This window comes from Bombina bombina, chromosome 7, assembly GCF_027579735.1.
Source record: "Bombina bombina isolate aBomBom1 chromosome 7, aBomBom1.pri, whole genome shotgun sequence".
Lineage (NCBI taxonomy): Eukaryota > Metazoa > Chordata > Amphibia > Anura > Bombinatoridae > Bombina > Bombina bombina.
In genome coordinates this window covers 195742267-195756712 of record NC_069505.1, presented here as the reverse complement: position 1 = coordinate 195756712, position 14446 = coordinate 195742267, and the positions used below count along the sequence as shown (strand labels likewise).

General features: G+C 40.8%; 1 protein-coding gene across 1 annotated transcript in view; it reads right to left on the bottom strand.

Annotated features, from left to right (window-relative positions):
• The window catches only part of CAT (catalase), a 345988-nt gene that overhangs the window by 277306 nt on the left and 54236 nt on the right, over nucleotides 1-14446 (bottom strand). Inside the window, exon 10 of the mRNA XM_053720531.1 lies at nucleotides 14102-14232. Within this exon, the coding sequence (XP_053576506.1) occupies nucleotides 14102-14232 (131 nt within the window). The remainder of the gene's footprint in view (nucleotides 1-14101; nucleotides 14233-14446) is intronic.

The window sequence follows — 14446 nt, the reverse complement described above, 5'->3', positions numbered from 1 at the left end:
TAAAAGAAAAAAATAACATTTAAACAGAAAATTCTTATTTCCACATATAGTTTCAGGAATGGAAAAAAATGCAAATGCTAAAAATGACAAAAAAAGCAAATAGCATAGCCCTCTGAGCATAAAGCATGCAAGGAGCATATAGGAAGTGGGGTAAAATAAAACCAAACATTTTTTGGCTCCAAGTATGACGCACTATGCAAAAAGGAAGTTGAGACATCTTTTGGCTCCAACAAACACAATTTCGCAACAAACAACTTAGCGTCAACCAAGACGCAGGAAATTACGAACTTGCGTCATTACAGACGCATATTCCGGTCCAAAAAAATTTCTCGCGACAAGAATGACGAAATAAATAACAAAATTTATGCTTACCTGATAAATTTATTTCTCTTGTGGTGTATCCAGTCCACGGATTCATCCATTACTTGTGGGATATTCTCCTTCCCAACAGGAAGCTGCAAGAGGACACCCACAACAGAGCTGTCTATATAGCTCCTCCCCTAACTGCCACTCCCAGTCATTCGACCGAAGACAAGCAAGAGAAAGGAGAAACTAAGGTGCAGTGGTGACTAGTTTAAAAATAAAAAACACCTGCCTTAAAATGACAGGGCGGGCCGTGGACTGGATACACCACAAGAGAAATAAATTTATCAGGTAAGCATAAATTTTGTTTTCTCTTGTAAGGTGTTTCCAGTCCACGGATTCATCCATTACTTGTGGGATACCAATACCAAAGCTATAGGACACGGATGAAGGGAGGGACAAGGCAGGCGCTTAAACGGAAGGCACCACTGCCTGTAAAACCTCTCTCCCAAAAATAGCCTCCGAAGAAGCAAAAGTATCAAATTTGTAGAATTTAGAAAAAGTATGAAGCGAAGACCAAGTCGCCGCCTTACAAATCTGTTCAACAGAAGCCTCATTCTTAAAAGCTCATGTGGAAGCTACCGCTCTAGTGGAATGAGCTGTAATTCTTTCAGGAGGCTGCTGGCCAGCAGTCTTATAAGCTAAGCGGATTATACTTCTTAGCCAAAAAGAAAGAAGTTGCCGAAGCCTTTTGGCCTCTCCTCTGTCCAGAGTAGACCACAAAGCAGATGTTTGACGAAAATCCTTCGTAGCTTGTAAATAACATTTTAAAGCACGAACCACATCAAGATTGTGTAATAGACGTTCCTTCTTTGAAGGAGGATTAGGACATAGTGAAGGAACAACAATCTCCTGATTGATATTTTTATTAGATACCACCTTAGGAAGAAAACCAGGTTTGGTACGTAACACTACCTTATCTGCATGGAAAATGAGATAAGAGGAATCACATTGTAAAGCAGATAACTCCGAAACTCTTCGAGCTGAGGAGATAGCTACTAAAAACAGAACTTTCCAAGATAAAAGTTTAATATCTATGGAATGCAAAGGTTCGAACGGAACCCCTTGCAGAACCTTAAGAACTAAATTTAAACTCCATGGTGGAGCAACAGGTTTAAACACAGGCTTGATTCTAACTAAAGCCTGACAAAACGCCTGAACATCTGGAGTATCAGCCAGACGCTTGTGCAAAAGAATAGACAGAGCAGAAATCTGTCCCTTTAAGGAACTAGCTGACAATCCCTTCTCCAATCCTTCTTGGAGAAAAGATAATATCCTAGGAATCCTGACCTTACTCCATGAGTAACCTTTGGATTCACACCAATGAAGATATCTACACCATATCTTATAATAGATTTTCCTAGTGACCGGCTTTCGAGCCTGAATTAAGGTGTCAATGACCGACTCAGAGAAACCACGCTTTGATAAAATCAAGCGTTCAATCTCCAAGCAGTCAGATGCAGAGAAATTAGATTTGGATGGTTGAAAGGACCCTGAAGTAGAAGGTCCTGCCTTAGCGGCAGAGTCCATGGTGGAAGGGATGACATGTCAACCAGATCTGCATACCAAGTCCTGCGTGGCCATGCACATGCTATCAAAATCACAGAAGCTCTCTCCTGATACCTTGGGATCCCTGGACCTGGATCCGTAACAAGGAAGCTTGGCGTTCTGACGAGACGCCATGAGATCCAGTTCTGGTTTGCCCCAAAGTTGAATCAACTGTGCAAATACCTCTGGATGGAGTTCCCACTCCCCCGGATGAAAAGTCTGCCGACTTAGAAAATCCGCCTCCCAGTTCTCTACTCCTGGGATATGGATAGCTGAGAGATGGCAAGAGTGAACCTCTGCCCAAAGAATTATTTTTGAAACCTCCAACATTGCTAGGGAACTCCTTGTTCCCCCTTGATGGTTGATGTAGGCTACAGTCGTGAAATTGTCCGACTGAAATCTGATGAACCTGACCGCAGCAAGCTGAGGCCAAGCCTGAAGAGCATTGAATATCGCTCTTAGTTCCAGAGTGCCTCCTCCTGAGAGCCTTCAGGGAGTTCCAGACTGCACCCCAGCCCAGTCCAATCTGGCCTGTGGAAGGTCATACCCTTGGACAGATGGACCCGAGATAGCCACCAGAGAAGAGAATCCCTGGTCTCTTGATCCAGATTTAGTAGAGGGGACAAACCTGTGTAATCCCCATTCCACTGACTGAGCATGCACAGTTGCAGCGGTCTGAGATGTAGGCGGGCAAACGGCACTATGTCCATTGCCGCTACCATTAAGCCGATTACTTCCATACACTGAGCCACTGAAGGGCGAGAAGTGGAATAAAGAACACTGCAGGAATTTAGAAGTTTTGACAACCTGGTCTCTGTCAGGTAAATCTTAATTTCTACAGAATCTCAGTTCCTAGGAAGGAAACTCTTGTGAGAGGGGATAGAGAACTCTTTTCTTCGTTCACCTTCCACCCATGAGACCTCAGGAATGCCAGAACAATGTCCGTATGGGACCTGGCGATTTGAAAATTCGACGCCTGTATCAGAATGTCGTCTAGGTAAGGGGCTGCTGCTATACCCCGTGGCCTTAGGACCGCTAGGAGTGACCCTAGAACCTTCGTAAAGATTCTTGGTGCCGTGGCTAACCCAAAGGGAAGAGCCACAAACTGGTAATGCCTGTCTAGGAAGTGAACCTGAGAAACCGATGATGATCTCTGTGTATCGGAATGTGAAGATAAGCATCCTTTAAGTCTACGGTAGTCATATATTGACCCTCCTGGATCATAGGTAGGATGGTTCGAATAGTCTCCATCTTGAAGGATGGGACCTTGAGAAATTTGTTTAAGATCTTGAGATCTAAGATTGGTCTGAATGGTCCCTCTTTCTTGGGAACTACAAACAGATTTGAATAGAAGCCTTGCCCCTGTTCCTCCTTTGGAACTGGGTGGATCACTCCCATAACTAGGAGGTCTTGAACACAATGTAAGAATGCCTCTCTCTTTATCTGGTTTGCAGATAATTGTGAGAGATGAAATCTCCCTTTTGAGGAAGAAGCTTTGAAATCCAGAAGATATCCCTGGGACACAATTTCCAACGCCCAGGGATCCTGGACATCTCTTGCCCAAGCCTGGGCGAAGAGAGAAAGTCTGCCCCCTACTAGATCCGTTTCCGGATCGGGGGCTGATCCTTCATGCTGTCTTAGAGGCAGCAGCAGGTTTTTTGGCCTGCTTTCCCTTGTTCCAAGCCTGGTTAGGTCTCCAGACCGGCTTGGACTGGGCAAAATTTCCCTCTTGTTTTGTATTAGAGGAAGTTGAAGCTGCGCCACTCTTGAAGTTTCGAAAGGAACGAAAATTAGTCTGTTTGGTCCTTAATTTGTTGGACCTATCCTGAGGAAGGGCGTGACCTTTTCCTCCAGTAATATCAGAAATGATCTCCTTCAGTCCAGGCCCGAATAGGGTCTGCCCCTTGAAGGGAATGTTGAGAAGCTTAGACTTTGAAGTAACGTCATCTGACCACGATTTAAGCCATAGCGCCCTACGCGCCTGAATAGGAAAACCTGAATTTTTAGCCGTTAGCTTGGTTAAATGAACAACGGCGTCGGAAACAAATGAATTGGCTAGCTTAAGAGCTTTAAGCTTGTCAAGGATATCATCCAACTGGGTTTCTACCTGTAGAGCCTCTTCTAGAGACTCAAACCAGAAGGCTGCAGCAGCAGTGACTGGGGCAATGCATGCAAGGGGCTGGAGAATAATACCTTGTTGAATAAAAAATTTCTTAAGGTAACTTTCTAATTTTTTTATCCATTGGATCTAGAAAAGCACAACTGTCCTCGACAGGGATAGTTGTACGCTTCGCTAGGGTAGAGACTGCTCCCTCCACCTTAGGGACCGTTTGCCACAAGTCCCGTGTGTAGCGGCATCTATAGGAAACATCTTTTTAAAAACAGGAGGGGGAGAGAATGGTATACCTGGTCTATCCCATTCCTTGGCAATAATTTCTGAAAACCTCTTAGGGATTGGAAAAACATCAGTGTAAACAGGCACTGCATAGTATTTATCCAATTTACACAATTTCTCTGGGACTACAATGGCGTCACAGTCATCCAGAGTTGCTAAAACCTCCCTGAGCAACACGCGGAGGTGTTAAAGTTTAAATTTAAATGTAGAAATATCAGAATCAGGTTGAAGTGTCTTCCCTGAATCAGAAAAATCACCCACAGATAGAAGCTCTCCTGCTTCGGCTTCTGCACATTGTGAGGGTATATCAGACATAGCTACTAAAGCGTCAGAGAGCTCTGTATTTGTTCTAGCCCCAGAGCTGTCTCGCTTTCCTTGTAACCCTGGCAGTTTGGACAATACCTCTGTAAGGGTATGATTCATAACTGCCGCCATGTCTTGTAAGGTATACGCAATGGGCGCGCTAGATGTACTTGGCGTCCCTTGAGCGGGAGTTATAGGTTCTGACACGCGGGGAGAGTTAGTCGGCATAACTTCCCCCTTGTCAATTTCCTCTGGTGATAAATCTTTTAAAGCCAGAATATGGTCTTTATAATTTATAGTAAGATCAGTGCATTTGGTACACATTCTAAGAGGGGGTTCCACAATGGCTTCTAAACATAATGAACAAGGAGTTTCCTCTATGTCAGACATGTTTAACAGACTAGTAATGAGACCAGCAAGCTTGAAAAACACTTTAATAAATGTAAAAAAGCAGAATATAAAAAACTGTACTGTGCCTTTAAGGGAAAAAAAACAATCACATAAACTGCAAAACAGTGAAAAAAAGCAGTAAACTCTACGAAATTTTTACAGTATGTATAATAGACTAAAATAGCATTGCACCCACTTGCAAATGGATGATTAACCCCTCAGGCTCAAAAACGAATCAGAAAAACGATAAAACCGTTATAAACAGTCACAAGCAAACTGCCACAGCTCTACTGTGGCTCCTACCTGCCCTTAAAACGACTTTTGTAGCAACAAAAAACATAATTTATGTAAGAACTTACCTGATAAATTCATTTCTTTCATATTAGCAAGAGTCCATGAGCTAGTGACGTATGGGATATACATTCCTACCAGGAGGGGCAAAGTTTCCCAAACCTTAAAATGCCTATAAATACACCCCTCACCACACCCACAATTCAGTTTAACGAATAGCCAAGAAGTGGGGTGATAAGAAAAAAGTGCGAAAGCATATAAAATAAGGAATTGGAATAATTGTGCTTTATGCAAAAAAATCATAACCACCACAAAAAAGGGCGGGCCTCATGGACTCTTGCTAATATGAAAGAAATTAATTTATCAGGTAAGTTCTTACATAAATTATGTTTTCTTTCATGTAATTAGCAAGAGTCCATGAGCTAGTGACGTATGGGATAATGACTACCCAAGATGTGGATCTTTCCACACAAGAGTCACTAGAGAGGGAGGGATAAAATAAAGACAGCCAATTCCTGCTGAAAATAATCCACACCCAAATTAAAGTTTAATGAAAAACATAAGCAGAAGATTCAAACTGAAACCGCTGCCTGAAGTACTTTTCTACCAAAAACTGCTTCAGAAGAAGAAAATACATCAAAATGGTAGAATTTGGTAAAAGTATGCAAAGAGGACCAAGTTGCCGCTTTGCAAATCTGATCAACCGAAGCTTCATTCCTAAACGCCCAGGAAGTAGAAACTGACCTAGTAGAATGAGCTGTAATCCTCTGAGGCGGAGTTTTACCCGACTCAACATAGGCAAGATGAATTAAAGATTTCAACCAAGATGCCAAAGAAATGGCAGAAGTTTTCTGGCCTTTCTAGAACCGGAAAAGATAACAAATAAACTAGAAGTCTTTCGGAAAGACTTAGTAGCTTCAACATAATATTTCAAAGCTCTAACAATATCCAAAGAATGCAACGATTTCTCCTTAGAATTCTTAGGGTTAGGACATAATGAAGGAACCACAATGTCTCTACTAATGTTGTTGGAATTCACAACTTAGGTAAAAATTCAAAAGAAGTTCGCAACACCGCCTTATCCTGATGAAAAATCAGAAAAGGAGACTCACAAGAAAGAGCAGATAATTCAGAAACTCTTCTGGCAGAAGAGATGGCCAAAAGGAACAAAACTTTCCAAGAAAGTAATTTAATGTCCAATGAATGCATAGGTTCAAATGGAGGAGCTTGAAGAGCCCCCAGAACCAAATTCAAACTCCAAGGAGGAGAAATTGACTTAATGACAGGCTTTATACGAACCAAAGCTTGTACAAAACAATGAATATCAGGAAGAATAGCAATCTTTCTGTGAAAAAGAACAGAAAGAGCAGAGATTTGTCCTTTCAAGGAACTTGCGGACAAACCCTTATCTAAACCATCCTGAAGAAACTGTAATATTCTCGGTATTCTAAAAGAATGCCAAGAAAAATGATGAGAAAGACACCAAGAAATATAAGTCTTCCAGACTCTATAATATATCTCTCTGGATACAGATTTACGAGCCTGAAACATAGTATTAATCACAGAGTCAGAGAAACCTCTTTGACCAAGAATCAAGCGTTCAATCTCCATACCTTTAAATTTAAGGATTTCAGATCCTGATGGAAAAAAGGACCTTGAGACAGAAGGTCTGGTCTTAACGGAAGAGTCCACGGTTGGCAAGAGGCCATCCGGACAAGATCCGCATACCAAAACCTGTGAAGCCATGCCGGAGCTACCAGCAGAACAAACGAGCATTCCTTCAGAATCTTGGAGATTACTCTTGGAAGAAGAACTAGAGGCGGAAAGATATAGGCAGGATGATACTTCCAAGGAAGTGATAATGCATCCACTGCCTCCGCCTGAGGATCCCGGGATCTGGACAGATACCTGGGAAGTTTCTTGTTTAGATGAGAAACCATCAGAACTATTTCTGGAAGTTCCCACATTTGAATAATCTGAAGAAATACCTCTGGGTGAAGAGACCATTCGCCCGGATGCAACGTTTGGCGACTGAGATAATCCGCTTTCCAATTGTCCATACCTGGGATATGAACCGCAGAGATTAGACAGGAGCTGGATTCCGCCCAAACCAAAATTCGAGATACTTCTTTCATAGCCAGAGGACTGTGAGTCCCTCCTTGATGATTGATGTATGCCACAGTTGTGACATTGTCTATCTGAAAACAAATGAACAACTCTCTCTTCAGAAGAGGCCAAGACTGAAGAGCTCTGAAAATTGCACGGAGTTCCAAAATATTGATCGGAAATCTCACCTCCTGAGATTCCCAAACCCCTTGTGCCGTCAGATACCCCCACACAGCTCCCCAACCTGTAAGACTTGCATCTGTTGAGATTATAGTCCAGGTCGGAAGAACAAGAAGCCCCCTGAACTAAACGATGGTGATCTGTCCACCATGTCAGAGAGTGTCGTAAAATCGGTTTAAAGATATTAATTGAGATATCTTTGAGTAATCCCTGCACCATTGGTTCAGCATACAGAGCTGAAGAGGTCGCATGTGAAAACGAGCAAAGGAGATCGCATCTGATGCGGCAGTCCTAAGACCCAACATTTCCATGCATAAGGCTACCAAAGGGAATGATTGTGACTGAAGGTTTTGACAAGCTGATATCAATGTTAAACTTCTCTTGTCTGACAAGGACAGAGTCATAGACACTGAATCTATCTAGAAACCTAAAAAGGTTACCCTTGTCTGAGGAATCAATGAATTGATTGGTATATTGATCCTCCAACCATGAACTTGAAGAAACAACACAAGTCGATTCGTATGAGATTCTTCGGAAATGAGAAGACTGAGCAAGTACCATGATATCGTTCAAATAAGGAAATACCAAAACCCTGTTCTCTGATTAAAGAAAGAAGGGCACCGAGAACCTTTTAAAAAAATTCTTGGAACTGAGGCTAGGCCAAACGGTAGAGCCAAAAAACTGGTAATGCTTGTCTAAAAAGAGAATCTCAGACACTAAAAGTGATCTGGATGAATCGGAATATTCAGATACACATCCTGTAAATCTATTGTAGATATATAATGCCCTTGCTAAACAAAAGGCAGGATAGTCCTACAGTAACCATCTTGAATGTTGGTATCCTAACATAACGATTCAATAATGATAGATCCGGAACTGGTCTGAAGGAATTGACCTTCTTTGGTACAATGAAGAGATAAAATAAAACCCCAGCCCCTGTTCCAGAACTGGAACTGGCATAAATACTCCAGCCAACTCTAGATCTGAAACACATTTCAGAAATGCTGAGCCTTTGCTGTGTTAACTGGGACACGGGAAAGAAAAAAATCTCTTAGCAGGAGGCCTTAACTTGAAGCCAATTCTGTACCTTTCTGAAACAATGTTCTGAAACCAGAGATTGAGAACGGAATTGATCCAAATTTCCTTGAAGAAAACGTAATCTGCCCCATACCAGCTGATCTGGAATAAGGGCCGCACCTTCATAGGTACTTAGGAGCTGGCTATAGGTTTCTATAAGGCTTGGATATATTCCAAACTGGAAATAGTTTCCAAACTGATACCGCTCCTGAGGAAGAAGGATCAGGCTTTTGTTCCTTGTTGTGAGGAAGGGAACGAAAATTATTATTTACCCTGGAAAGAAAGGGAAAGCAAAGTTGACTTAGAAGACATATCAGCATTCCAAGTTTAATCCATAAAGCTTTTCTAGCTAAAATAGCTAGAGACATATACCTGACATCAACTCTAATGATATCAAAAGATGGTATCACCAATAAAATTATTAGCATGTTATAGAATAATAATAATGCTATAAAATTATGATCTGTTACTTGTTGCGCTAAAGCTTCTAACCAAAAAGTTGAAGCTGCAGCAACATCCGCTAAAAATATAGCAGGTCTAAGAAGATTACCTGAACATAAGTAAGCTTTTCTTAGAAAGGATTCAATTTTCCTATCTAAAGGATCCTTAAATGAAGTACTATCTGCCGTAGGAATAGTAGTACATTAGCAGGAGTAGAGACAGCCCCATAACCTTATGGATTTTTGTCCCAAAAAACTCTAATCTGTCAGATGGCACAGGATATAATTGCTTAAACGTCTAGAAGGAGTAAATAAATTACCCAAATTATTCCATTCCCTGGAAATTACTTCAGAAATAGCATCAGGGAGATAAAACACTTCTGGAATAACTACAGGAGATTTAAAAACCTTATTTAAACATTTACATTTAGTATCAAGAGGACCAGAATCCTCTATTTCTAATGCAAATAATACTTCTTTAAGTAAAGAACGAATAAATTCCATCTTGAACAAATACAAAGATTTATCAGCATCAACCTCTGAGACAGAAACCTCTGAACCAGAAGAACCATTATCAGTATCAGAATGATGATGTTCATTTAAAAATTCATCTGAAAAAAGAGAAGTTTTAAAAGACTTTTATGTATACTAGAAGGAGAAATAACAGACATAGCCTTCTAATGGATTTAAAAAATAAAATCTCTTATGTTATCAGGAACACTCTGAAAATTAGATGTTGACGGAACAGCAACAGGTAATGTAACAGTACTAAAGGAAATTTTATCTGCATTAATAAGTTTGACATGACATGCAATACAAACAACAGCTGGAGAAACAGATACCAAAAGTTTATAGCAGATACACTTAGCTTGGTAGCTCCAGCACTGGGCAGTGATTTTCCTGAAGTATCTTCTGACTCAGTTGCAACGTGGAACATCTTGCAATATGTAAAAGAAAAAAACAACATATAAAGCAAAATTGATCAAATTCCTTAAATGACAGTTTCAGGAATGGGAAAAAAATGCCAGTGAACAAGCTTCTAGCAACCAGAAGCAATAAATAATGTGACTTAAATAATGTGGAGAAAAAAGTGACGCCCATATTTTTTAGCGCCAAAAAAGACGCCCACATTATTTGGCGCCTAAATGCTTTTGGCGCCAAAAATGACGCCACATCCGGAACGCCGACATTTTTGACGCAAAAAAAGTCAAAAAATGACGCAACTTCCGGCGACACGTATGACGCCGGAAACAGAAAAAAAATTTTGCGCCAAAAAAGTCCGCGCCAAGAATGACGCAATAAAATGAAGCATTTTCTGCCCCCGCGAGCCTAACAGCCCACAGGGAAAAAGTCAAATTTTTTAAGGTAAGAAAAAATGATTGAAACAAATGCATTTATCCCAAATATGAAACTGACTGTCTGAAAAATAAGGAATGTTGAACATTCTGAGTCAAGGCAAATAAATGTTTGAATACATATATTTAGAACTTTATAAACAAAGTGCCCAACCATAGCTTAGAGTGTCACAGAAAATAAGATTTACTTACCCCAGGACACTCATCTACATGTTTGTAGAAAGCCAAACCAGTACTGAAACGAGAATCAGCAGAGGTAATGGTATATATAAGAGTATATCGTCGATCTGAAAAGGGAGGTAAGAGATGAATCTCTACGACCGATAACAGAGAACCTATGAAATAGACCCCGTAGAAGGAGATCACTGCATTCAAATAGGCAATACTCTCCTCACATCCCTCTGACATTCACTGCACGCTGAGAGGAAAACCGGGCTCCAACTTGCTGCGGAGCGCATATCAACGTAGAATCTAGCACAAACTTACTTCACCACCTCCATCGGAGGCAAAGTTTGTAAAACTGAATTGTGGGTGTGGTGAGGGGTGTATTTATAGGCATTTTAAGGTTTGGGAAACTTTGCCCCTCCTGGTAGGAATGTATATCCCATACGTCACTAGCTCATGGACTCTTGCTAATTACATGAAAGAAACCCTTTACAGAGGTCCTATATGTCAGGGAGCTGGATGTCTCAGACTGCAAAAACTACTGCGCAATTAGAGCGCCAAAATAGGCCCCTCCCACCATGCACTCAAAGTGAAAGGGCCATAAATAACTACTCCTCGGAGAAATCTAATCAGCCATGTGGAAAACTAGGCCCCAAATAAAGATTTATCACCTTCAGTAAAAAACGTTTTTTATATCTCATGCAAACGTTTTACATACTAAGTAATAAGAGCAATAAACATGAATATTACCCTTTACTGCAAGCATGATCCCAGTCGTTTGTTAAATCACTGTAATCAGGCTTACCTTAAATATATCAGGCACTGTCAGCATTTTCTAGACCTTATCTCTCTAGAAAAAAATATACTGAACATACCTCAGAGCAGGTAATCCTGCCGGCCATTCCCCCAGCTGAAGTTTTCCCATACTCTTCAGTTATGTGTGAGAACAGCAGTGGACCTTAGTTACAACCTGCTAAGATCATCAAAAACCTCAGGCAGAACTCTTCTTCTAATTTCTGCCTGAGGTAAAAACAGTACAACGCCGGTACCGTTTAAAAATAAACTTTTGATTGAAGATAAACTACACTAAGTCACCACATATCTCTTGATACTTCCTTTCTTGTCGAGAGCTGCAAGAAATTGACTGGGAGTGGCAGTTAGGGGAGAAGCTATATAGACAGCTCTGCTGTGGGTGTCCTCTTGCAGCTTCCTGTTGGGAAGGAGAATATCCCACAAGTAATGGATGAATCCGTGGACTGGATATACCTTACAAGAGAAAATAGCATTTTGCACCCTCACAAGCCTAATTGCTGCAAGTTATTCAAAGAAAAAAAAAAGTCAAATTAAAAAGACTATACCCCAGGTAAGAAAAACTTCCTAAAACATGATTCCCATAACAAAACTGCCAGACTGCAAAGGGAAATACACATAGACCTGACTCATGGAAAATATAAGTAAAATACATATATTTAAAACTTTATACATAAAGCGCCAAACCATAGCTTAGAGTGTCTTAAATAATGATACATACTTACCGAAAGACATCTATCCACATATAGCAGATAGCCAAACAAATACTGAAAGCTGTCAGCAGAGGTAACGGTATATAAGAATATATCGTTGATCTGAAAAAGGGAGGTAGGAGAGGAATCCCTACGACCGATAACAGAGAACCCTTTAAAAAGATTTCCAGCGAGGGAAACCATAAAATCAAATAGGCGATACTCTCTTCACATTCCTCTGACAAACACTGTACTCTGAGAGGAATTGGGCTTCAGAATGCTTAGAAGCGCTTATAGAAGAAATCATAAGCACAAACTTACTTCACTACCTCCATAGGAGGCAAAGTTTGTAAAACTGAATAGTGGGTGTGGTGAGGGGTGTATTTATAGGCATTTTGAGGTTTGGGAAACTTTGCCCCTCCTGGTAGGATTGTATATCCCATACGTCACTAGCTCATCAACTCTTGCCAATTACATGAAAAAAATCCAGTATAAAACCTTTTAAAAGCTTACTTAGAAGCTCCCAGTTTAGCACTATTGATAAGTTTAGCCAGGGACACCCACTGAAAGGGGCTGATCGCAGAACCTCCTCCCTCCCCTGCAAATGAAAAGGCCCATTATACATAAAGAAGCAGTCTGAAGTCTGTATACATCAGTATACATCTAAAACTTTGGGGCTTGGTTAGGAGTCTGAAAATCAGCACAATGTTATTTAAAAATAAGCAAAACTATATTTTTTTAGAAAAACACACCCAGATGGGCTATATAAATGGATCATCTACAAAACATCTATGCAAAGAAAAATCTAGTGTACAATGCCCCTTTAATTACTGATATATACGGTGAATATATAAACATCTATTGTGTGCACAGACCTTTAGTAACAGCACTTAATTTCTGATATATACTATGCACATATAAACATTTAGGGCCAGATTACAAGTGGAGCACTAAATATCGCTTTCAAGAAATCGATATTTGCTCTCCACTGTGTAATACTAGTGCACGCTAATGTGCGCTGGTATTACAACTTAATAATGCTAACGCGAGCTTGCGTTCACATTGCTGGGAAGCACTGCGCTCACTAGTGTGCTTCCATAGGCTCCAATGGGAGCCTCCTTCGGATGCCATCGGACGTCATCAGAACCTAAGCGCAGCGAAGGGGGTAAGTAGCGCAGCAATCTATACATATTAACACAAATATATATGTATAGAAGCATACACATATTTACTTAAATATATAAAAATTAAAGATCTCATTAATAGTGCTAATTGCTACTGTGAGCTCGAGGTAGCAATAACCAGCCACTTGTAATGGCTGATTATCACATGCCGTTAACTGTCAAATTTGCCAGTTTGCGGGCACACAATAATTTAGCAATTTTGTAACGTGACAATTACTGATATATACTGTGCATATATAAACGTGTGCTCAGACCTTTTGTAATGCAGCACTTAATTACTGACATATACTGTTTTGTGACCGTTTTGTTTCATGAAACAGTTAACCAGAGCTCTGAGGCCATGCTAACTTTGACGCGTGTTGACATAAATTGCGCTCAATCGATCGAGTTTACTTTCAACTTGTAACATGGAAAACCCGACGCGCACAAACACCTGCGATAAACCCCTATTGCTTGAGCGTAAGGAAGCGCCACTTGTAATCTGAAACGTATTTTGTGTGCAGACCTTTTGTAATGTGGCACTTAATCACTGATATATACTGTGCATATGTAATCATTTATTGTGTGTGCAGACCTTTTGTAATGCAGCACTTAATTACTGATATATACTGTGCATATATAAACATTTAGGGCTAGATTACGAGTGGAAGGCTAACAGTTACGCACAAGAGAAAAGGGGGTTATTGTGGCTGTTGGCACGCATCGGGTCCTATATATACATATCCCCTTTACTTCTCCAGTATCAAGTGTTAGCAACAGCTAGTTAAGTCATGGTACATACTATCCACCCCTTTGCCATTACCTGGGTCACGTTGTCCTCATCAGAGCTGTTGTAGCGTGCCACGTCCGCTGACACTCTGAACTTGTGCTCCCTCAGCTTAGGCTGGGCATCCGGAGCAGAAAAGCTGTTGGGATAGTAATTGGGAGCACCACCTGAACAGAAGAGAAACACATGGATCAGAACAGCGCTCAACCTTGACAGATAATATGGGGCAATGATACATTCAATATACAGATGACAATATGGAGCAATGATACATTCAATATACGCAGTACCCTGGGGCTAAGATACAGACAGACCGTACCTAATAACGCAATACCCTGGGGCTTTGATAAAGTCAGACCGTACCCAATAACGCAGTACCCT